At 46.7% G+C, this 23,821-nt stretch overlaps 1 protein-coding gene across 7 annotated transcripts in view; it reads left to right on the top strand.

Annotated features, from left to right (window-relative positions):
- CACNA1C (calcium voltage-gated channel subunit alpha1 C) overlaps positions 1-22,912 on the top strand; it is a 416,406-nt gene extending 393,494 nt beyond the window's left edge. For 3 of the 7 annotated variants that reach the window (XM_071422178.1, XM_071422179.1, XM_071422177.1), the window contains exons 37-48: positions 111-207; positions 841-943; positions 2,587-2,688; positions 3,661-3,788; positions 4,884-5,033; positions 6,482-6,834; positions 7,703-7,729; positions 9,042-9,170; positions 9,621-9,730; positions 11,758-11,861; positions 15,091-15,408; positions 15,662-22,912. In XM_071422178.1, coding sequence (XP_071278279.1) covers positions 111-207; positions 841-943; positions 2,587-2,688; positions 3,661-3,788; positions 4,884-5,033; positions 6,482-6,834; positions 7,703-7,729; positions 9,042-9,170; positions 9,621-9,730; positions 11,758-11,861; positions 15,091-15,408; positions 15,662-15,958 — 1,918 coding nt within the window. In that variant the 3' untranslated portion in view covers positions 15,959-22,912. The remainder of the gene's footprint in view (positions 1-110; positions 208-840; positions 944-2,586; positions 2,689-3,660; positions 3,789-4,883; positions 5,034-6,481; positions 6,835-7,702; positions 7,730-9,041; positions 9,171-9,620; positions 9,731-11,757; positions 11,862-15,090; positions 15,409-15,661) is intronic. The other 4 variants (XM_071422181.1, XM_071422183.1, XM_071422180.1 and 1 more) reach the window with 2 other exon arrangements.
- The last annotated feature ends 909 nt before the right edge of the window (positions 22,913-23,821 follow it).

Raw genomic sequence — 23,821 nt, 5'->3', positions numbered from 1 at the left:
TCCTTATGTAGTCCTTTTGTTGTGTTTTTGTCAAGGTTTAATAAACCTTTTTTAATTTTCCAAGTGAGCAGCTGTCTCTCACACAGCCCTGCCTGTGCTCTCTTCCTTAGGGGACGGATCAAGCACCTGGACGTGGTGACGCTGCTGCGGCGGATCCAGCCCCCGCTGGGCTTCGGGAAGCTCTGCCCTCACCGTGTGGCTTGCAAAGTAAGGCACTGCTGCTCTGGGAGCCTGGGCTCACAGCAGCTAAACCAGAGAACAGCCAGAGAATACACAATGGTTTGGCCTGAAAGGCACCTTAAAGCCCATCTAATTCCAGCCTCCGTGCTTGGCAGAGCTGCCTTGCACCAGGCCAGTTGTTTTACACTAACCAGCCTGCCGTGGCATTTTCCAGCTGACCCTGCCTCACTCACTGGGCACATTGCTGCCCACCAGGCAGAGCCAGCAACAGCATGTCTGAACAACCCCTGGGCTGCCCTGTGCCCCTCACCAGCTCCTCTGGGCTCCAACCACCCAGTCCAGGGCTGGAGGGTCACCAGCAGGTGGGTTGTGCACTACTCAGGGACATCAGCCTTTGGTCTGCTTAGGAGAGCACATCTGTGCTAAATTCAGCTCTCAAGTACCAAGAACACACCTCTGCTTGTACTGTCAAACTCCCATCTCCAGACACATTAGGAGAGGTGGAAATAACAGGGCATTCTCATTGTGGAACTAATCTACAGGCCATGGATATTCACATGAGAGGGATGGCAGGTCTGGAGGGCATCAGGAGGACATGAGGAGGGGCATGCTTCAGCCCATGTGTGGCAGTGATTGTTCTTTCTCCTCTTCATCCCACAGCGCCTTGTCTCCATGAATATGCCACTGAACAGCGATGGGACCGTCATGTTCAATGCCACTCTCTTTGCACTGGTCAGAACAGCACTGAGGATCAAGACAGAAGGTGAGAAGCTTGCTCACTGCAAGGATACAAAGGTGATCATGTCCTGAGTTGAAATAAACCAACAGGGACAACTTGTTTAGAATGATACAAAGGTGTTCGTGCCAAGGTGTCCAACTGGTTTCAAATGATCCAAGTTACTCATGTGCAGCACATGGGACAAAAAGCTATGTGAAGAGGTTTGGAGGAATAGTATCTTCTAGGGAAAGCACAGTGTTTCCCACTACCTAGGAAGCTGGTGCTTCCTGTATTATCATCTCAAATTACTGATCACATTCTTCACAGTGGTCTGAAAGTTTAAAGTTTTAGATCAATGTCTGCTCACACAGCAATTAGGAGAAGGACAAAGAAGCCTCCTTTTTGTACCCTGTCTGCTGAGCTGAGCCACTTCTTGACTGCTGTTGCCACTGATCTTCCAGTCCAAGGGAGGAAAAAGAGCTTGGACTGGAGGGTCTCATCTCACAAAAACTCCTCCTGTGCTTCCATTAGCATGAGTGAACATTACATTATACTAACAGTGGTGTTGTAAAGAGAGATGAGGAATAAAGGGACTGTTAATAGCTTTGCATAGACAGCAGGTATATTTGAGGAAAGCAGACAAGATTTGGGGCTCAGCTTGTCCTCTTTGTTGCTCTCTGTCACCCGCTGTAATGAAAGATATTGGTCCTGAGTCAAAATCTGGTTTCATGTATTAATGAGATGCATTGAAAGAGAGTGTAGGTCTGTGATTCACAGCTAAACACCTCTGCCTCAGGAGTGGCTGCATTTCATTTCAGGCATGGGGAAGCAGTGACCAGCAGAACTCTGCCTTACAGTGCCAGCTGTACACTGCTGAGCCAAAAAATAGTGGCAAAACAAAAAATTATATTAAGGCCTTGAAAATTGTGCTAAACAGAATTTGTCTGTAGTGCAAGAGACTCTTCTGAGGAAAATGCCACCCACAATCCCTGTAAGACATCTTGTGTCTTATGAAACAGAGACCCAAAAAGGATTCAGTTTTCTGTCTGAGAGAGCCTCAAACTCTTGGACTCATTGCCAGTAAACTCCTGGGAAACCATCTAAAGCCTCAAACTGCTTGCTTTCTCTCTTGCCTTAGCAGGATCTTTTAAGTGGTCAGGGTAGGAGTTTGGATTTAGCCCTGCTGAGTCAGATTTCTGCCTTTGATGCTGTCCATGTGTTGCATCCTCAGCAAGTTATTCCATGTCCCTATCTTCACTGCATCCTATTACAAGAACTACTGCCATGCAGAGCCCTGTGCAGCACCCTCAGGAGCCTCAGTGCTGGGGAGAAATAAGAAAAACTGCAGGAAAAACACCTTTAGGAGGACAAGATACTGGTTTCAGACACCTAGAGAGAGACAAGAGATTCTTTTTAATCAAGAAATAAAACTGAAGACGACTCATTTGAGAAGAAATGGGTATCTAGAAGGAAAGTCACCTCCCTACCCAGAGATGACTATGCACATTTAGGAAGAAGACCTCTTGCTGTGAGGAAGCTTTAGGAATGGTCAGAGCATCTCTTGGCCCAAAACTTTCCACTACTGTAAACGCTCTGATATTTACCTCCTGAGATTTCCATGCCAGACATTAAATTGCTCCTCTGCAGGGTCTGCTTAATTCCTGTCTCTGATGATTTTCACCCTGCAGGTAACCTGGAGCAAGCCAACGAAGAGCTGAGGGCAATAATTAAGAAAATCTGGAAGCGCACCAGTATGAAGCTGCTGGACCAGGTGGTGCCTCCTGCAGGTGGTGAGTGCAGGATCTTGTCCCTGTCTCTGAATATCTTTGGTTTTTTCCCTCACCTGTCCTGTCCTACTGCACCTCGTGATCATCAGATGGACTAGGGGGGACAGACTTTCTTCTCAAAGCTATCAGTGTTTCATCAGGCTGAGGTCTGTTCTATACTAACAGGAATATGCTGTTCTTACTGCTGAGAAATCAGGGAAAGGAAAAAAAATGTGCATAAATAGGAGTTGGTGCATAGGCATCCAGTGTGGCATTCACTGACTTTCCAGGTGGCCCCATGGGCACAAAGCAGTCCTTGGCAGTCAGCCAGCAGCAGCAGCCAGGTCCTGAGCCTTGCTCAGCCTGCTCTGAACTCAGCAGACCATGTCTTCTAAAATTTCCAGTGGGTTTGCAGAAAGGAGGAGAGCTACCTGGAGAAAAACATAGTGCACATCTTGGCTGGCTGACAGTTTTTATTGTGTGGGAACACAGCTGTGACTGCATTTCAGGGGAGAGGTGATCTCCTCTGTTCACTTACACCCATGTTAGGCACAAAGGGACAGAATCCCAGTGCAGAGAAGGGTCAGGGCAGGCCTGGGATGGATGATCAGTCAGAGGCTGTGAATAAGTCTTACCCCAGGCTGTCACAAGACAGCAGCATGTGTTAACCCAGACTGGGAGGCTGCTGCTATAACAAGATCCTTTGTGGTTAACCAACACCAGAGACTGCACAGGCTAGATGTGCTCCTGCTGCAGGGGTTCTGTGCCAGCAGAGCCAGTCTGCCCCAATGCCACCTGCACCTCTGCTCCTGGCTGTTCACAGCAAGCTCTGGCTGCAGAGCAACCCCTCCCTTCAGCCCTGCATCCTGACACCATAAAAAGCAGAGATGAACTGCAGTGCCCAGTGTTTCTCCAAGGCTTACATGAGCAAATACACAATAAATCAGCAGCTTATTTAATTTATTTTTTCACCCCCCCCCCCCCCCCCCTTTGCAGATGATGAGGTGACCGTGGGGAAGTTCTACGCCACTTTCCTGATCCAGGAGTATTTCAGGAAGTTCAAGAAGCGCAAAGAGCAGGGGCTGGTGGGGAAGCCCTCCCAGCGCAACGCGCTCTCCTTACAGGTGACAAGCGGGCCCCGAGCGGACAGGGGTGGTACAGTAGAGACAGGTGGTCCCACTTCCCTCTTCAACCATTCTGGGGGTTCAATGGGCTATCCCTACCGGAAAGGAGTTCATAGACACCTTGAATTATCATCCCAGTCCTTTTGGATAAATACCTGTGTACCATGGGCTCGTAATCCCTTCGCTCTGGAAGGCACAGGTGAGGCATAATCATAATTTATCAGTCTGCCAGTAATATTTGAATTTGGGATCCTTTGGACTGGTACGAAGTGTCCTACAGACATTTGCTTACTCCCACATACATTTGACCCATTTTGAGGGCATGTTTCTAGGAGACAAAATCACTTAAAAAGCAAAGAGCATACCTGGATGCCAAGGCCATCCAATGGACAGTATGGACTTTAAGGACTGGGATTTGTTCCCCATTGTGATACATGTTCACTCAGCAGATTACCAGGCTGTGTGAAGAAAGAGAAAAACCCTGTTGACTGCACAAGCAGTGCTATTTATGTCCCTCGAGGATACATTGAGAAAAAAGGGTGGCTCTGGAGTTTCAGCAAGCTTCAAAGTGTTGTGATGTGGGCACAAACACAGAACAAGGCCTCAGTACACCCACAGCTTACCACCCTGAATGGACTCTTTGGAACAGACTCCAGTCAGTGAGGGGTTTGAGGACTTAGCAGGTCCAAATGCCAGAAGCTTTGTTGTTAAATCCATATTTAAGCTGCCGATTAAAAAGAAGAGATTTTCCGAAGCACCAAAGTACATGGTTCAGCTGGAACTGTGGCTGCTCTAGAGCTTCTGGTTGTGGATCTGAGAACCCAGAGCTGAAAGCACGCAGACCTGCTTAGTCAGCCCTGTGGATTTATGTCTATGTCCTGCTGTGATGAAGCCAAGGACAAGTAACAAACATTCCTTGTTTTGTATTGCCAGGAGTTTCTCTCTCCCTGAGGTGGAGATGCAAGAACAGGGTTTGCTGGTGTTTCTGTAGGAGCTGGGGGTGCTGTGTTGACTGGAGGGGCCCCACAGTGTTGAGGAAGGAATGGCAGTGCTGCTGTCTCTCCTGTCCCCACTCGGAGATATGAAGCTCTACAGTTTGCTGTTTTGCAGGCTGGGCTGCGCACGCTGCACGACATCGGGCCCGAGATCCGACGAGCCATTTCTGGAGACCTGACAGCTGAAGAGGAGCTGGACAAGGCCATGAAAGAAGCTGTTTCTGCTGCCTCTGAAGATGATATCTTCCGGGTAGGTTCTGAACAAGTTTGCGAGCTGAGGCTGAGCTCAGAGTGCTTTGGAGACAAGTCCAGGCATGCAGGAGCTCTGGAGGTGGTGGGATGGACCTTTCCCCCCATAACAGGGTCTGCTCCTTGGGTTTCCCTCTGGCAGAGAAGCTTTAAGGCGATGGTGAAGGAAAGGAGTCGGTTCTGATGGAGGTTTTTAATCCAGAGTTTTATTTCTGGCCCAGAGGCCTCTGAATGCAGCAACAGCTCCAATAGAACTCCCCCAAACGCGTGGTTGCTGTTCCTTTTAACCCCGGGGAGAGGGGCAGGGAAGGGGTAGGAATCCACCAACCAGGTACATAGAAGGAGGTCTTAAGGGACAAAGGACACTTGGATGGCCCAATGCCCCCCCCCCCCCCCAGGGGTAGAGGGCATCCTTTGAATCTGCCAATCACTCCACACCCTTCTGGAATTCCAGGACTGACAGACAGTGCTCAGCAGGGGTCAGGGAGGGGAAAGGAGAGGTGACTGATACACCTGGGAGGGAATCTTCAGGGGAGGGACCCAAGGTTCTGGGGTAAACCCTGAAATCACAACGCAACAACATTCTCTTTTGCTCATTCTGCATTTCAGCTGGGCCCTCCTTGTTTGGTAGATCTTACTAGAAAACAATGGTGGACCTAGGTCCTAAGTGAAAGGTCCTAGGGTCTTTGCACAGTTTTATCCCAATTCCTTCTCTCTTTCTCTCAAGGGAAACTTCTCACTGGAAGATTCCTTCATGAAACCTAAATTAAAGAACAGATCAAAGCAGCCATCTTGCAATCTGCAGAGCAACAGCCAGGCACACTTTAGTGTTTTGTTCACTCCTTTCAGTGGCACTGGTAGCATCCTTCCAAAAAGTACACAAAGACACAACAGAGCTCCTATGGAAGGAGAAAATTTTCTGAGTAACTTAGCTCAGAATTTCATTCCTGTTTCTTATAATTGTTTTCTTTGGTAACTTTTCCTCTCCTTTGGCTTTTCCTCCTTTCTTTACAAAAATTTGCTGTCAGTCCCTTTCATTACCCATCTAAACAGTACATAACTGGCTCATTAAATTTCTCTTCATTTCTTCTTCCAGGTATTTAATAGTTTTTGGTGCTCTTCTCAAATTCCCCCTCATATCTAAATGTTCCTTTGTAACTGCACTGGGAAAACCAGACAGGTTCTTGCATCCGTACCCTGTCCTGGACTCCCAGGACTGGTGGGAGGTGTGGGAGACATACACCTGCCAGTCCTCTGAAATCCCAGCCTGTGTGTAGCCAGTCTCTGTGACAGAAGTCCTCACACTGCCTTCTGGAAGAGACAGCACCAGGGCCATCATGCTCACTTTGGTCTTCATTTTTTTTCCTTAAGAACAGTCTAAGCAGGAAAACACCAGGGCCCTTGCACATCTCACTCACAAAGGAAAAATCCTTTCTGTTTCTCTGGCAGAGAGCTGGAGGCTTGTTTGGAAACCATGTGAGCTACTACCAAAGTGATGGCAGGAGTGGGTTCCCCCAGACATTCACCACCCAGAGACCTTTGCACATCAACAAGTCTGGCAACAACCACGGCGACACCGAGTCTCCATCTCACGAGAAGCTGGTGGACTCCACCTTCACTCCCAGCAGCTACTCATCTTCAGGCTCCAATGCCAACATCAACAACGCCAACAACACTGCCCTGTGTCGCTTCCCCAGCCCACCCAGCTACCCCAGCACTGTCAGCACGGTGGAAGGCCACGGGACACCCTTGTCACCCACCATATGCGTGCAGGAGGCTCCCTGGAAGCTCCCCTCCAAAAGGTAAGTGTCCCAGCAGAGAGGGAGCCAAGGGAGCAGGTGTGGGAAGGTGCATGCAAACACCAGAGCACTGCTGCCGAGCCAAAGTCACTCCCAGGCATTGCCCAGCCTGCAGCCTGGATTGAGCCCTCTGGTTCTCCACTTGTGCCAAAGCCCACAGATATGCACCAATTGGCCACTGCAAAGCACCAGCACTCTTACTGACCAACACACATGATTTCTTTGGGATTTATCAGGAGGAAACCTTGGTAAAATCCAAAGGGAACCTTATTTATCCCTCCTTCACCACAGGGAGGTGTTTTATCAACTGGTAACTGAAGGAGACTGCTCTTCATGTCCTAATAGCCCAATAGAGAGCTTTGTTGAAGTCAGTGGGTTTTCATTTAGCAGGTCACATCCCTACAGAGGTCACCAAAGGCATTCTGGGAGGAGGGAGGCAAGGTTTTCAGAAAAGAAGTGAAGAAAATCCCCTTCCCTGGAGAGTTTTCAGGCTCTCTACACACAGATGACTAACACAAAAGGAATATAATTTTTCTCAGTGGGGGATTTCTTTTAATACTTTCAGAAACAGCAGGAAAGAGGTGGATTTTTTTTTCAGTGCAGAGAGTGAACAGTGTGAAAAGGTGGCCAAATGCTGCCCCCAGAAAGGACAGAATAGGACAATGAGGCAGAGGAGCTTCAGTGGGTGCAGAATTGCCCAAGTGAAGAGTCCTGTGGTTTTTCTATTTCATGCCTTCCTGAGGGAGGCCATGGGGAGTTGCACAAGATGTGTCCCCTCTGCCCTCCTCCCTGCTGAACTCGTGCTGGTGTGACACTGCTAACAGGGTGTTCTTTTCTCTCCTTGCTTCCCTGGGCACGTTCCTTGCTTTAGGACACATTACTACGAGACACTGGCACGGTACGTGTTCTTCATACCCCTCTCATCCTGCCTGGCTGTAAGACCCACTGTCTTTATCCTGTTCAAACTCCAAATTCCCATTGATGCTGAATATGACCTCTCCTTTTTGGTGTCAGTAGGGCTGGAATAGAGATACTGAGCACCATGACAGCTCCAGAAAATACTCCCCACTCGGGGCAAGTAGCGGTCCATGTTCTGGCTATTGTCTAGATTTGGGGTTTTTAGAGATTCTAGCTGGGGCTCACACATTTATAGATTCTCTGATCACAACACAGTGAAGTACACTCTGGCATGTCCATGCAAAAATTCTGTATGGTTTTGGCTAAACACAGACAGTTGAACAGGAGGGGATGCCAGGTACTGATTTTGTTCCCCTCTGCACCTCAGCAGTTTTACTTGCCTCCCATTTCAGAGGAGGGTCACTGCAGCACTGTCCTACAAGCTCTTTCACACAATGCATACCCACATTTCTCCCAATGGTTTTTGCTTTAACCACATGACAAGATAATGTTGCCCCTCCAGAACCTAAAAGGTAAAAAAAAAAATATGCCACCTTGCTCTCTTCTGCAAATGCTAGTAAGCAACTGAAATAGTTTCCACTACCTCCATGTCCATATCTCAAAGATTCAAGCTACCTCCAGATTTTACTTTACTCTTCAGAAAAAGCAAAGTCCAAATGAAGCAAAATTCGAGTGCTGAAATGTGAAACAGGAGGACAGAGAGGAGGCAAGCAGGGAATTGAAGGTTGGCACACCTGAGACTTTGAACAGATCCTGCTGAATTCAGTAGAAGCACTCTGCAGTAAAAAAAGGGACAAAAGGTGGAAAAGCCAGCAAGGATGAGAACATGACCAGGAGGCAGAGGGCAGAGCTGGTGCAGACTGAGGGATGTGGGAGGCAAAGGCCACACATGACAGAGATGAGAAGGTTACTGTGAGTGTCCAGGAGGCTTCTCTGAAATCCATAACCAAGTCTTTGGCAACAAGGGAAAAAGCTTATTCCTGAGAGCCCATCCCAGATTTTACTGTGAGTTCAGTGAGATGTATCACTGGAAATGATCAGTGTGATGTGCACATTCACAGAGTGCAGGTAGTCACAAAGGACAAAATACATTTACAGTTTAAGAAAGAGGACACAGACAAAGATTGTTGCCTTGTATTTGTGAACTCTGCAGCTCTGTTCAGTCATCGATTTTCCTATGAAGGCTCTTCAGCATTATAATAAACTGGGACAGATGGAGCCTGTCATTCTTGTCTTTGTAACAGGTTGTCTTTACCATCTCCATATCTTGACTTGTCTTTTTTGCTCATTAGCTCCAGTTCCAGAGACAGCCAGCTGGCAATTGTTTGCCAAGAGGAAGTGTCTCAGGATGAGACTTATGATGAAAATTTGAATGAAGACATTGAGTACTGTAGTGAACCAAGTCTGCTCTCTACCGAAATGTGAGCTTTGCAGCTTTAGTCAAGGTGTTTGGGTGGTTCTTTAATTAAGGGGGAGAGGTGGGAAGAGGTGACATTTTTCTACAGAAATTTCAATTTATGGGAGAAGGTCAGAAAATTTTAGACAACTCAAATATGAGAAAATAATTCCAGTTCAGCCCTTGAAGTAACTTTGGAAAGGTTATTTTTCACCTAGATTTTCTTTCTCTGAATGAGATATCTTCAGGGCTGCCCCCCACATTCACTTCTACTTTCTGATGTTCCCAGAGCTGGTTTTTAGAGTTCTCTGTCTCATGGTCTCTTGTTCCTGCTCCTGGACCAATAATAGTTTGAAGCTAGCTTGCTCTTGCATCCCTTTGCTAGCATGACCTTCCTGGCTTCCTTGCTGGAAGAGGGGCTTTTTCTGCCCAATATCAGCATTCCTTTTCTAAATCCCTCTGCTCTTCTCCCCAGGCTTGCATACCAAGATGATGAAAACAGACAACTCACTCCACCAGAACACAGCAAAGGAGAGGACACCCGGCACTCTCCCAAGAAGGGGTTCCTGTGCTCCTCAGCTCTAGGTAAGCCCCCAGCAGGGCTGGGCTGGGTCTCCTCCACCTTGATGGAGTTCCCACATGTCCCTGAAGGAATCCCAGCCTGTGTGTTGCTGTTTGCTGCATGCAGCTCATGAGAGCAGGAATCCCAGGGCTTGCAGGCAATCCTGATCAGGCACATGGCTCTGCTGGCTTCAGCAGATGAACCTGTGGCTGTTTGGACAGTCCCTGGGATGTGTTTGATCAATCCTGCCTGTGAATTAGGACAGTTTATTTGAGAGCTGTAGACTCTCCAAACAATCACCAGGGAGTCACTGAATGGGTGAGCCTTGAGCCTACAGTGTTCTGCTTTGTGTGTATTCAGCAAGGAGAAATGAGAGATTGTCTCCTTTGGCTGCTGCCAGGAGCACACTGAATGTCAGATTAAGTTAATACAACATGCAATTGCCTTCTGCTCTAATTGTACCTGGAGATTTTCAAGTGCTTCACTGGGAGATGAAACCCATGAATCATAAGGTTTTATGAAAGTATCAAGAGTCTGTGACAAAATGAACTCTTAAGTATAGCATTTTTCAGCCTTTTTCTGAGTATTGGTGTGGTGAAAAGGGGCATTGAAGGGAGAAACTAAAAAGAATTGTGTGTATAAAATACATTTTTACAGAATAACAGTGACAGACTGGTAGAGTCATGTTTAAAGTGAGGCTACTGAGCCTTCACTGAAATCCTTCAGGATGCTTCACCATTCTAACAATTTATTTCAAATCTTAAAATATTAGGCAATGACAACTTCAATATCTATCTGTAAGGCAGTCAGCCCTTGATACAATGCTTCACCAACTACATTCTAGTGAATATTTATATACTGATGTCATACTCATTTTAGTAGTTGAGTTTTTTCTCTAGAAAGAGGAAATACTTTTAACCTGCATTGTAACATCCATTCTCTGGGTTATAACATATTTTCTCCAAGCCTGAGAGGGCTTTTTCTCAGCAATCCAATATTATAGATACACTTACTATTTTCCGAATTCTAATTGCCTTTCCTTCTTTAGAAAAATGTCAACAAAATGAAGAAGACCACAAAATATTTTAGTGTGCCATGAATCTTTAATACTGAATTTATGTGCCATTTTTCAGAAGTAAAGCACTTGATCATAAACATACTTTTCAGTAGTTTTAAATTTCTCATTGGGAGTACTTTTCTCATATTTAGAGAAGTAAAATTTAATATAATTTTATTAAATATATTTTAAAATATGAAACTTATATTATATATTATATATTACATATTATATATTACATATTATATATTATATATATTATATGTTATATATGTGATATATTATATATTATATAATTAAAGTTTTCATAGTGAGTAAACAACTGTGACTGTTTCAGCAGCTCCCTCTAAAATGTTTTTTTCTCTCTCCCCTTCCTTCCAAATTCCAAAAATGCTTCATTTCTGTCTAAGTCACCTTCCATTCACCAGTAAATTCCCCACTGATGGATTCAGTTGCACTTGACCTTGCTATAGGCACAGTCTCACAAAGTCTGGTGTGCCTGGCAGCTGAGGGACACAGATCACATGCAAGCAGGGTGCCAGTGTCACCTGAGCCAGCAGCACAATGTCCCTGCCTGCCCAGCACCAGAGTCTCAGCTGTCACATCCTGCTGAGGGCTCTGCCTCAGCCACAGAGGTCTGAGAGCACTGCACTGCTTGGGAGGGAGATCAGCTGCATGTGCTCTAAAGGAGAAAAGTGTTCAGAAAAAAAAGTGCTCAGAATCTGCCTTGCAGCAATCCTCCCTTGCAGCAATCCTCCCTTGCAGCAATCCTCCCTTGCAGCTTGCTTGGAAGGTGGAGTTGATTGGTTTTGTGATGCCTGAGTGCTTTCTGTAAATACAGAATTGCTTTGGAAAGGGCTCAGTGTTGAGGGGAAGAGCCTGAAGTATGTATGTTTGCTGTGTGTCCAGTGGGACTGCACTAAAAGAAACTGAAAACAGATTTCCTGTAGTGTGTTATGAGTGATGGACACGTTGTGTGTGTTGCTGTTTCAGGTCGAAGAGCATCTTTTCACTTAGAGTGTTTGAAAAGACAGAAGAACCAGGGTGTGGATGTCTCACAGAAGACAGTCCTGCCTTTGCATCTGGTCCATCATCAGGTGAGTGTTAATAACCAGACATGGCCCCTGCCACCTACAGTGCCCCCCAGAACATCCCAACCCATGGTTTAAAAACCATTTGGGATAGATTCTCACCCATACCAAAGGCCCAGGTTTTAGCAATCAGGATTTTTATCATTCCCAGAATGCTACAGGAATATGTCCCTTGGAGTCAGCCACAGTTATCATTGTCTGATGCTCATAAATGAAGAAAATTCTAGCAAAAAGATGAAAATAACTACCCAAATTGCATGCTGCAGTGCAATTACACTGCCTTTGATGGCAGTATGCAGTGTGCACAGTCTACTTTAATATTAGTTAAAGGTAACCAGTAAGTGTAATTAACCATTTTAAAACACAAACTGATTCCATGTCATCAATCAGCTTCTAAAGCCCTTTGTAACTGTGTTCAGCAGCCTGGCAAATGCATGCCTAAACACTACCTGGATGATCAGCAAGCTGTCAGGCTCCAAAGGAGAGCTGTGTCTTCTGGTTTGATGATGTCTCTTTTTGTCACCATAAAAGAAACAGGTGCAGATGGCAGTGCCAGCCTTGCAGGTGTGGCATCCTGCTCTGTGCAGTCCCCCCAGGCAGGGTAGAATGGCCTTACTGCTTCTTGAGGCTGCCACAAGGGCAGAAAATGCCACACAGCAGGACTGGGAGGAGTGAGAAGTCAGAGTGAGAGAGGGGTGGGCTTGAAGCTCCCTGGCTTTCCTCACCTCTACTTCCAGACAGTTATCCTTTAATTGTTGAGCTCCAGAAAGCAGTGGTCTGCAGAGAGTTACAGCTGTGGCAGGGACAACCAGAAAACATGTTCGAGCAGGGAGGGTTGGTCAGGAAACAGATTGCCACTCTCACCACAGCAGCAGCAGCCCTCCTGAGACTTCCTGCCTTCCCATGGCAGGCCAGGCAGAGGGAACACAGGGAACACAGCCCTGCCAGCCCACACAGCTGACAGAATCACCTCCCTCCACACCTCTTCACCCTTCCCCATCCCACCATGCAGCCCAAAACCTGGAGGGACGGGGCTCTGCCCGCACAAGTGTCACTCAGCCAGGCTGAAGGGCTACCCTGAAAGAGGCATCTGGCTGCCAGCTGACAACACTCAGCAATGTTCCTGTTTACAAAAATGTTAACCAGCAACAGGACCTAAAATAAGACCACAGAATGGAAAGGTTGCCTCTGCTAAACCTAATGGATTCTGTTGCTGTGAAGGCTTGAAGAGGTGTTCTCATGGAATACCTATACATCATGATACGTAAATGTGTTCAGCTGAAGTTCAAAGCAATCTTACAGAGCTTCCTTCACCTTCCTGATAAAACATTTTGTGTAAGTTTCTGGCAACAAGCTGGAAAATTGGTTCTATTGTCCTGCCTGACAGATCCAGGTCTCTCCTTGAAGTCCTGGCAGTTTAAGGGATGTGCTGAGGCCATCAGAGCCTGCAGGGTATGACTTATTCAGAAGTTTTAAGGGCTTTCTTCCTCACTGAAATTTGATAGGAGTCTGACATCTAATTACTGAGAAAACCTCACTGAACTTGCAGGTGACTAAGAATTAATTATTTTTTTCAGAATGAAAAATTCTTTTTTTCTGACACTGAAGTCACCAGCACAACATAATTATCAGTTCCCAAGGACTTCAGTGGCAGATGGACTGAGCTTCACTGAACATTAGGTAGCTTTAAGTGAGCTAATTTAAATTAGTCAGTTCAACCCCACTGTGGTCAGTGGAGGGAAGAAGCATCACCAAAGGGCAAATTAAGTTTAAATCTTGTGTAAGTTATGTCTTTGAGGCAGAGTTTTCAGGCAGGCATTGAAGAGCAGGGAGGCTTGCCAGTGCCTTTCTGCACAGTTAGCTTAGACTAAGCTCAGAGCCTTGCCCCAGCCTGAGCACAACACAATCCACACCCTTTTGTAGTTTCTATGCATTTATTTCATTGCTCAGCCATGAGCTCTGTGAGATGAGTTCATGACTCTGACAGTCTTGCTTATAGAACAAGGAAACAGTCACCATCAATAAGGCATCACATCAGCCCTGTGCCACAAGAGGAATTCATTTTAAGAGGAGGCTGAATGACTCAGAGGTTGTGTGTATGATTACAGGAAGGACTGGATGGCTGAAGGTATAATAATCAGATATTGATCCTCCCACCAACAGCAGATGCCTTAAAATCCAGTGGTGGATTTCAAGCTATTGCCAACTGCACACACATCTAAAATTCCTATCTGGTATCTATCTCTTCAGGTTCCTCAGCAGACACTTAAAACAGCAATTGGCAATAAAAGCCTGTGCTGTGTGTAGTGTCAGTGGTGGGAAAATGACTTGCTGTCTCCCCCACTGGAGAAGAGGTGGTGTTTCTGGGACAACTGTGGGGAATGGGGCTGCATCCTCCTGGCAGTGCTGGGACAATGGGGCTGCATCCTCCTGGCAGTGCTGGGACAATGGGGCTGCATCCCTCCATGCAGGGCTGTGGCAATGGGACTGAATCCCTCCTGGCAGTGCCATGGGAATGGGGCTGCATCCTCCAGGCAGTGCCATGGGAATGGGGCTGCATCCCCCAGGCAGTGCTGTGGCAATGGGGCTGCATCCTCCAGGCAGTGTCATGGCTCCCAGGCTAAAGAGCTGTGGTTCTGATAATTTCCAATCCAGTGCTTGGCACTAGCACAGGGCACACCATTTAAAGGAAAGCTTGCAAAATGAGTTTGCAGCACACATCCATACCCTTGAAGGAGCTGGCAGCAGTGTTCACAAGCCTCGAGACTCTCCAGGCCTTTCTCGGATGGTTTCTCCAGCACCTCCTTGTGTAGCCACATTTCTCTTCACAGAGAAAATCTGAACCTCTGAGAAAGGAAAAACAATTCTTATCTTATTTGCTGTGCCTGTGTTGTGCCAAAGAAGAATGCAATGTGGAGATTGTTTACCAAGAGTGATGGTGTTTTGTTTCCTTGGCCTGTCAGGGCCAAGTGTGTGTGTGCGAGTTGGGACTGTTGGGTGACAGTCACGAGATTCAGGCAGTTGAGTGCAGAGTTGAGTGCTTGGCAGATTCAGTTTAGATGTAATATAATAGAGTGTAATGTAATACAGGATAACATAGTATAATAAAGTAATTAATTAGTGGAGATGGAGTCAGATGCATCATTCTCTCCCCCTCATCGGGAGCAAAAGCATCTACTATATCCTTGTTCCAGCCCTGCAGTCCCTTGCTCACGCTGTCCCTCTGTGTCCGCAGGCACTGGCAGTGGCCGGCCTGAGTCCCCTGCTGCAGCGAAGCCATTCCCCCACCACCTTCTCTCGGCTGTGTGCTACGCCCCCGGCCACGCCCTGCAACCGAGGCTGGCCGCAACAGAGCATCCCCACGCTGCGCCTCGACGGGGCGGACTCCTCGGAGAAGCTCAACAGCAGCTTGCCGTCCGTGCACTGCGGCTCCCGGTACCCCGAGAGCGGCGGCAGCCCCAGGAGAGCCCGGCCCGTGTCCCTGACCGTGCCCAGCCCCACCGCAGGGAGCAGCCGGCAGTTCCACGGCAGCGCCAGCAGCCTGGTGGAAGCGGTAAGAACGCACGGGCACCGAGGATGCTGGGGCACGGCCAGCTAGGAACATGGCCCTGGAAGAGCAGGGCGGCAGATCCGCTGCTGCTCGCAATGCCGGGAATAGGAGAGCCCTTCTCCCAGGCTTAGAAGCATGAATGGGAGGAGGAAGCACAGCAGTGAATGAAGAGGGTTGTGTTGGAGGTGTGGCAGGGTTGGCGCTGCAGGGTACTAACATGTGTCTCTGTGTTCTGGTTCCCCAACTGCTTTTGAAGGTCTTGATTTCGGAAGGACTGATGCAGTTTGCTCAAGATCCAAAGTTCATTGAGGTCACAACCCAGGAGCTCGCAGACGCCTGCGACATGACGATAGAAGAGATGGAAAATGCAGCAGACAACATTCTCAATGGTAACAGCAAGCAGAGCCCCAATGGCAACCTCTTGCCTTTTGCTAACTGCAGGGACCCAGGGCAGGACAGTGCAGGAGAGGAAGAGGAAGAGGTGCAGAACCCGGATTGTAGGATAAGTCAGGAGGAGCTCAAGGACAGCAGGATTTATATCAGCAGCCTGTAGTTGCCAGGGCTGGAAGCGATGCTGGTTTTTTATTTGTTTCAATGTTCCTAATGGGTTTGTTTCAGAAGTGCCTCACTGTTCTCGTGACCTGGAGTAACCGGAACAGCGTTCTTCATTCATTTCTGTTGGGACGAGTCGCAGAGTTGGGTGGTGTAAGAAAGCTTTTCAGGAGCGGATATAACCCCAGCACGTGTCCATGAGGGAAGAGTGAGGAGGAGGAGGAGAAGAAGAGGAGGAGAGCCAGCTCCCTCTTTTTTTCAGTCCCTGCACAAGGAACGACGGCTGCCTCCGGAGCACGAAGGGGAACCTCAGCTTCCTGTGGATCGCCCTAGCCAAAAGGACCCTGCGCCAAACGGGTGTCTTTCAACCTTGCTTGTAAAAATCATTTTGCACATGTTCTGTATGAGCCTCACCGTCTCCATAAAGCCAAGGCCCTTTGATTCGGAAGGAGAGGAAGACTTCTGCTGTGGATTCCCACACGGCCACGGGGAGGAGGAAGCAGGAGAAGCCCGAGGCGCGGCCCAGCCCTGCTGAGACTCCGGCAGCGGCCCCTGCCGGCCAATCAGAGCTCGGGCGGTCACTCGCCAGCCAATCCGAGTTTAGGCGGTTTTCTGCTGGCCAATCAGAGCTAGCGCGCCAACTGTGCCAGCCAATGGGAGAGCAGGCATGGCGGCGGGGCTGAGAGGCCGCCAGGCCTGTGCAGAGTTCTTCTTGTTTCGCAGTTTGGTATTTTCTTGAAAGCATGTTGCAGTTTTTATTTTGACTATTTTATTATTATTATTATTATAATTTTGAGGGAGAAGGGAGTGTTTACAGCGTTTTGTAATCACCTACCTTTTTTGTTTTGGTTTATTTTCACCTTTGCAGATGTTAAATTGGTTTGATCATGTTGTATTATTATTTAAACCGGGGTCGGGGTGGTTTCTCCATTGGAATTTGGTAGAAGTATAATGATAGATGAGTTTTGCCAACCATTATGTACACCGAGGATTTGTAATTTTATTTACTAGCAACTGAAACCTTTTGTTGTTGTTGTTTTATAATTTAAAGATAGTAGGCAATGCACTTGATATAGTCTTGCACATTTGAGTGATTGATTTGGGTTCTTTTTAGTGCTAAGTGTATCTGTGAGTGTGGGAGCAATAGGAACCGAGTGTGAGCGCATGTGTGTGTGCGCGCGTGTGTGTGTGTGTGTAAGAGCAGTTCTCCACGTCCTGGTTTGAGCTGCAGGAGATCTGTATCTGGGGCCATTCGAATGCAAAAACAAACCACTGTCTCTGCTTTCGAAAAGGGAATCAGTAACTTTGCATTTTCTGTTCCACAAGATATGCAAAAACAATGCAATAATATTAATTTTAAAATAAAATTGTAAGTTGTGTCGGCATTAAAACTGTATAGAAAAAGAAAAAAATTTACGGGGGTGGGGGGGAAACAAAAAAAGAAAAACAAACCAGAAGACGTTACGCTTCGATATATTCCGTGTGATGTTTTATTGCATTGATAATGTTTCTGTTGAAGAAACCGTTATACTTGAATTCAGGTCAGTTTCAGTATTTTTCAAATATTTTTTTAAAATGAATTGCAATTGTGCCAAGCAAAGATAATGAATTGAATTAAGTTTGTTTAAAAAAAAAAAGAAAAAAAAAGAATCACTTCTTGTATATTTTGCTGCATGTCAAGTGAGTCATTTCGTATTTGGAATGTGCCAAGCTTTACCTTTGAACTTTTAAGTGCTTTTTTACGTGTGGTTGGGGAAAGGGTACTACTTTATTTTTTTTTTCCTTTTTTAATTTGTACGATGAACAAAGTGTACCTGGTGTAAGTAACTATTCTGCAATCCACTGACAGGTTGAACGTTACTGATTTTGCATATCTTGTGTTCATTTTCCTTCTTCCTCACTCCCTTTTAACGTGCACGATGACTTTATTGGTAGAGAATCTTTCTTCCCAAGACTGGGACATTTTATTCAGGCTTTGTTTTCTTTCCTTTTGCTCAGTTCCTCTAAAGGTCTCGTCCCACTCAAGGGTGACAAGACCCCCAAAGCCCATTTGGCAGATCCATCCTACACGTTCAGCTGGCACCAGCAATTTAAGGAGCGGGGCGGAAAAAATCTGGCTTCGAAATTATTTTATTAAATAGCTGAACCCTGATCAGTTTTAGCAGGATCCTGGGATAAGAAATGCAAGAATCAGAACAGTTGGCAAAGTAAAGTTACCTAACCCTGGTCTGGGCTGAAAGCAGAGGGAGAGGGAGAGAGCTGTGGATCTTTATTAGGAGAATTGCTGCAGGCTGATCAAGATTCAGGTGCCAAGTGACTTTTTGGTGTTCCTATGCATGGTCTCAATCCTCTTCCCAGACTTTAGTGGAGGGTACTAAGTCACAAGACATCTGGCAGCACAGCATGTCCCAGCCACAATTCCTGACGAGTAGGTGTGAAACTCTCACACTGACGGTTGGCCCTAACCCTGAGAGAGGCTGAAAAAACAGGCAGGTATTGTTACATTTTATGCAACTGGTTTTTGTCTAGACTACTGCTGGGTTTTTTTCCCTCCTCAGGATGATTCACAAACTTGCAGCTCAGTTCTGAGGTGTGATCTGACTCAGAGCTAAACTTTGATTCAAATCTTGAGCTTCTGCAGATGTCCAAGAACACCCTTCACTGCATACATTGATTACATTATTTTTGTGACGCTCTTGTTTTTCTTCTCGATTCTCTGGGGCACAAAGGAGAAATAGCAAAGGGTATTTTTGTCTGTACTTTTTGAACTGGCCAGTATCAGCTCAAGATACCTTGGAAAAAAACAAATACTAGAGAAATATGAATCCATTTGTACAAGCATCTGTCATCAAAGTCATAATTCAAGGCTTCCCTGGAGAAAGTGACCAGCTGGTGTGGGTCAGTCTCATCCTTTCATCCCTGTATGGAGATGGGCACACACGTGTGTCTCCCTGTGAGTTTGCTGCTGCTGCTGCTGATGTGCTCCAAAGGAACTCGAAAGGGAAGAATGCCCGTGCCTGGCTGTTCCTGAAAATGCTGTGTAAGGGCTCACTAACTCATTTTCTTTCACTGCAAAGTCCATCTGACCCTCCCAATGGAAGACAGGGGTTCTTCACTCCTGAAAAACAGTGCTTACCTAAATTATTGGTGACAAGGAATATTTTGGATGCTTGACAGCCCATCTTTTAGGATTTTTCTTGATGGGAAGGAAAATGACAGGAAGGACTATGCCCCAGGCAGTGAAAGATATTGCTCCCTCGGGGGTCAGGGCCTATGGCCAGGGAAAACCCCGCTCTCTCCTGGAAGACCCCATAGGTGCTGCAGAGTGGAAAATGTATGGCTAGCAGAGAATGCAAATGACTTCTGCAGTTTGAGAGGTAGGTGTTAAATTTAGTAATTGCTGGTGCCAGCTGTGCAAACTTCTCTTTCTGGGGAGGGTGGCTTTTTTTTCTATTCTTTTCATTTGAGGTACTTCCAATGTGCACATTGTGACAGGCCTGAGCAAAGAGCTGCTGCCTCCTGCGAGTGAGGCAGAGTCTGGGGGACAGTGGGAAGGAGGGGGCAGGTTTAGTTCCTGGAGTGCTTCCCTGTGTATGGGAGTGGATGGTGGGTACAATCCCTGTGCTGTGGATGGAAGCTTTGAAGGAACCAATGGCTGAGAAGTGGCATGGAAGGAAAGAATGGGGAAAATGATCTGCTGTTTGCCTCTGAGCATCTCTGACTCGCGAGAGGACACTGCAGACTAAAGACATTTCTTATAAAACAACAAACCTCCTCCCTGTATCACTCCTGCTCATTAGTCCAGACAGTACTGGGTCAGCCACATCGGGTGCATTTCTTTTTTTCTTCCCTATTTCTGTGTGGCTGACGTGATGGGAAAGCAAGTGGAACTCATGATCCAGAGCTGGAGTTTCGTTGTCCACAGACCTTTTGTGCATCATCTGCCTCTTCAGCTGGACATGTGGACGATGATGGTGTGTAGATGCTGCTGCTACTGCAGGGGTCCCGCCTGTTTTCTTGCCCTGCCCACCCCACCCCAGCACGGAGGGACAGCCAGAGAGGCGCCATGTACAGAACCGCATCTATTTCTGCTTTGTTTTCTGACTCACAACCCTGCCCCAGTGACTACGACGACAACAACAACAAAAAAAAGGGCAAATGCATTTTTTACATTTCTTGATAATTTCCAAAGCAATGTATCATTGCTTTCTTTAGACTGACGCCAATATAACAGTTGTATGGGTCTCAGCCAGGCTCCTGTGTCTTTTCTGCCTGAGTTTCAGATTGCTGTATGAAATGTATGCGCGTTTGCACACAGACACAACCAGACGAGGTGGCAGCACCCAGAGCCCGTGGGGGTTGGTCACCTGTGTCACAGGTGGAGTTGGAGGCCTTGCTTTGTGTGAGTAGATGAGAAACCCCAACCCACTGGTCCAGGGAGCTGAAGTGAAGCAGCCCTACTGAGACAGAACTGAGTATCCTGAGATACATCCATGGTCCTGCTGTGACTGTCCCCACAGCAGGGGCACTGGGGGGGAGAGCAACACTGGATGGGGAATTTGGAGCACAACAATATTGAAGCAGAATCCAGTCGGGGGTTTCTGGTCGCAGTGAGATTTTGCCAGTTCTCATAATGAAAACTGTAGTGCATATAAAGAAAACATTCCAGGCCTTTAGAAGCCTCGATTCCCATCTTGCTAACGTGAGGGCATTAGAGGCCAAGGAGGTTGTATTGATGCAAAGGATGTGGAAAACAGAATTGGGCCCTGAAAAATTTAATTACATCTTTCTCCCATTTATTTTCTTCTTCAAAGGAGTCTAAGAAATACAATCCTCAATAGCTGCACAGGGTTTCTTTTTTTCTTCTTTTGAATGTTGTGAAACTTTTAAAGTTTTACTCTGGGTGAGCAAGCCCAGGGATGCAGAAAGTTTCCAATGGGATCTCAGTCCGTGGAGCTTTTGTCTCTGTTCCTGCTTTGTTTCTGGAAAGCTGAAACCACTCTGGCCTTGCTGCTACAGCTCCCTGAGGTTGGGTGGGTGAGGGCAGAAGCACAGCAGGAGATATGTCCTGTCTGAAGACAGATTGGGCTCCAATTGCTTTCAGAAAACTCAGTAGCATGACACTGGAATGAAAAAAAAAACCCTCTTCTGATACAAACTTTAGTGTTCTAGTTAAATTCTCCATTCTTCTCCTCCCCCTTACGGGGAGCTTAACACTTGAGCATAAAAACCAGGCCTTCTTTGGGGGCACAGGGCTCGACTCAGTTGCCTAAACGTGGGTGTCCACTGCCATTTGAGATACCCTACAGAATCCTCTGCCGGGTCTGCCACAGCTGGTGGGGAGAGGCACAGCTCTGGCCCAGGCAGGGCTGGTGTCACAGAGCCCCAGAGGACAGCAGAGATCTCAGGTGGCAGGGGACAATTGGGCAACTTAATCAAGTCCCTTTCTAAAGGGCTAATTGAGAGGAGCAGCACCAATGACTGATGTAATGAGGGAATCTTCATTAGCATTACCAAGGGCTTAGTTAGGCAGGATCAGGAGCTTGTCTCCACACTCCCATGCTGTTGTTTTTCTGCCCCGTGTCAGGCACTCTGCCTGCACTCCTGCGGCCTGAAGTTGGCAGCGCTCTGCCTGGTCCTTTCCTTAGGCCAGGATTAGAGGCTGCATCCCAGGCCCAGGGGAGCTGGGACAGGCCCAGGCAAGAGCAGGCGTCACTCCACTGAACCACAGATTTTTCTGCCAGCATTCCAATAGCCCCTTTCCAAAGCTTTTTCCTATTTGAGACAGAACCACGAACTCAGACACCATTTGCTGGCATCATCATCCAGGTGATTAAATACCTGTGTTTTTCTGTTAATTCTTTCCCAATTAGGCTGAAATGCTTTCAGTATTTTAAGCATCCTAAGTCAGTCTGTTCCCATCTCAAGCACCTAGGTAGACTGGCAGCCAATACTATCTAAGCATCATCAACTTTATGATTGCTCATAGAAATGATTGTTTCAAGCTTATTTAGTCTTAACAGTTTGAATGTGGGAAGATTTTGGAGGAGGAGGAGTGACATTGTAAATATCTCTGACAAACATTGCTGCATCACACACAAAAACAAGGGGAGATACTTATAAAACTGCCTTAAAAATCAATTCTGAATGATGAATCTCCCTCCAAACAATTGCCGCTTGATAGAGCAAGGGATGAGTCACTTTGGGTGAATTCTGGCAAGAAGTGGTTGGAACTAGTCCGGTTTCAGGAGTAAAGTGTAAATTTAGGAGCTGATCTCTCACTCAGTCTGAATTCACATCAGCACCAAGGACTGAGCACTGCAGGATCCAAAGGGTTTAAGGTCTGGGGGGTACTGTCTGTGCATGGTTTGGGTCTGGCCCAGCAGGTACTGCATACCAGTGTCTCCCAGTGACTTCAGGGAAGATGGGGTTCCTCAGCACCTCTTCAGTTCAGGCCCTGGAACACCATTTCCTGCTCTGATCATCAGCTATAAATGTTGATAAATATAAGTGTTTTGCCTTCATTTGAATTGCCCAGAGCTGTAAAATGACCTCTCTCAAGTATAAATCAGTCCAGATATAAACCTCCTCTCCTACTCTTCCCTACGCTCCCTGCCCACCTTCCCAGCCCTCCCTTGCACCTCCACCCAAGCCCTTCCCTGTCTCAATTCTTTACCTCCTTCCACACTTTTATATCTAGTTTTCATGAACCCACAGAAATGCTTTTGTAAATACTGCTGTACAGTTTGTAACCGTCATGTAAGCCTGTCATCAGTGCCAGAGTCCGTCTTGCCCTCTCGCACGTTTTAAAATCAACAGAGGAAAGTTAGAGCGAATGGCCCTCAGTGAGCTATAGGGTCATCTCTGTGTGGGACAAATGTATATTCCTGTAAGATTGCATTTTTATCTAAGGAATGATGTTATTTTAAAATTGCTAATAAATTTCTAAACAATGTCCAGATTTGTTCAATATTGTAAATGGTATCAAAACTCCTTTGACGTTGCTCCCTCCTACCAGCAGTGGCTGAAAATTAAAGACAGCTTCCTGCAGGCCCTTATTTCCCATCGGTGGCCCTGCTGCCATTCAGGGGCTCTTGTCCCTGTTTAAGGGGCTGCAGAATGGTCTGGACAGCCACAGCCTGCCCCACTGAACAGCAGCTTAGGAAATCCAACCGCTGTCTGTGCTGCTGTCACCACAGAAATTCTGCCGTGTCACGATGTCCAACGTGTGACTCATGTGCAACCACATGCTTAACATTTTCTCTACTGGATTCCTTCTTACCAAGCACATGCAACAGAAAATGAATGCCCTCAGCTTAAATACAGTGTAATTAGTATATACATAAGCCATGAAGCTAATGGGATGATAACAAGTAACGTTCCACACATTTGCTTGTCGATTGAGCAAATTTGTTCCACCACGGTTATCAAGAAATTACACTGCAATGCCAGCTGAGCACTGTGTTTGTGCTGCAGCATTATAAATCACAGCGTGCTCAGCCCAAGTACATCAGTCTAAGATTCAGTAAAATAATGCCTAAAGAAAAAAGAATGGTTTTTTTTCAGTTACACGTGTATATATAAATATTTTTCCCTGACTTGCACACAACTGTCAGAACTGCAGGCTCTGCTGTTACTATTAAATATCTGGTGGCACCAAACATTAAAAATCCAGGGGGTGATGAAAACCTGTAGGTGTTATCAGTGCAGGGCAGAAGGCTCACCTCATTATCTGCAGGCTCAGACTGGCCACCAGTTAGACATTTGCCACCACAAAACCATAGGAAACCACTGTGCTCATGGCTGTTGGTCAAAGCCCAGCAAAGGGCTCAGCTTTGCTGGAAAACTCCCTGAGCTGGCAGCT

The sequence above is a fragment of the Agelaius tricolor genome, unplaced genomic scaffold (genome assembly GCF_023055355.1).
Source record: "Agelaius tricolor isolate 1412-34295 unplaced genomic scaffold, bAgeTri1.0.p SCAF_3, whole genome shotgun sequence".
NCBI classification, from domain to species: domain Eukaryota; kingdom Metazoa; phylum Chordata; class Aves; order Passeriformes; family Icteridae; genus Agelaius; species Agelaius tricolor.
The sequence above is the reverse complement of the archived record's forward strand: the minus strand, read 5'-3'. Positions and strand labels throughout refer to the sequence as shown.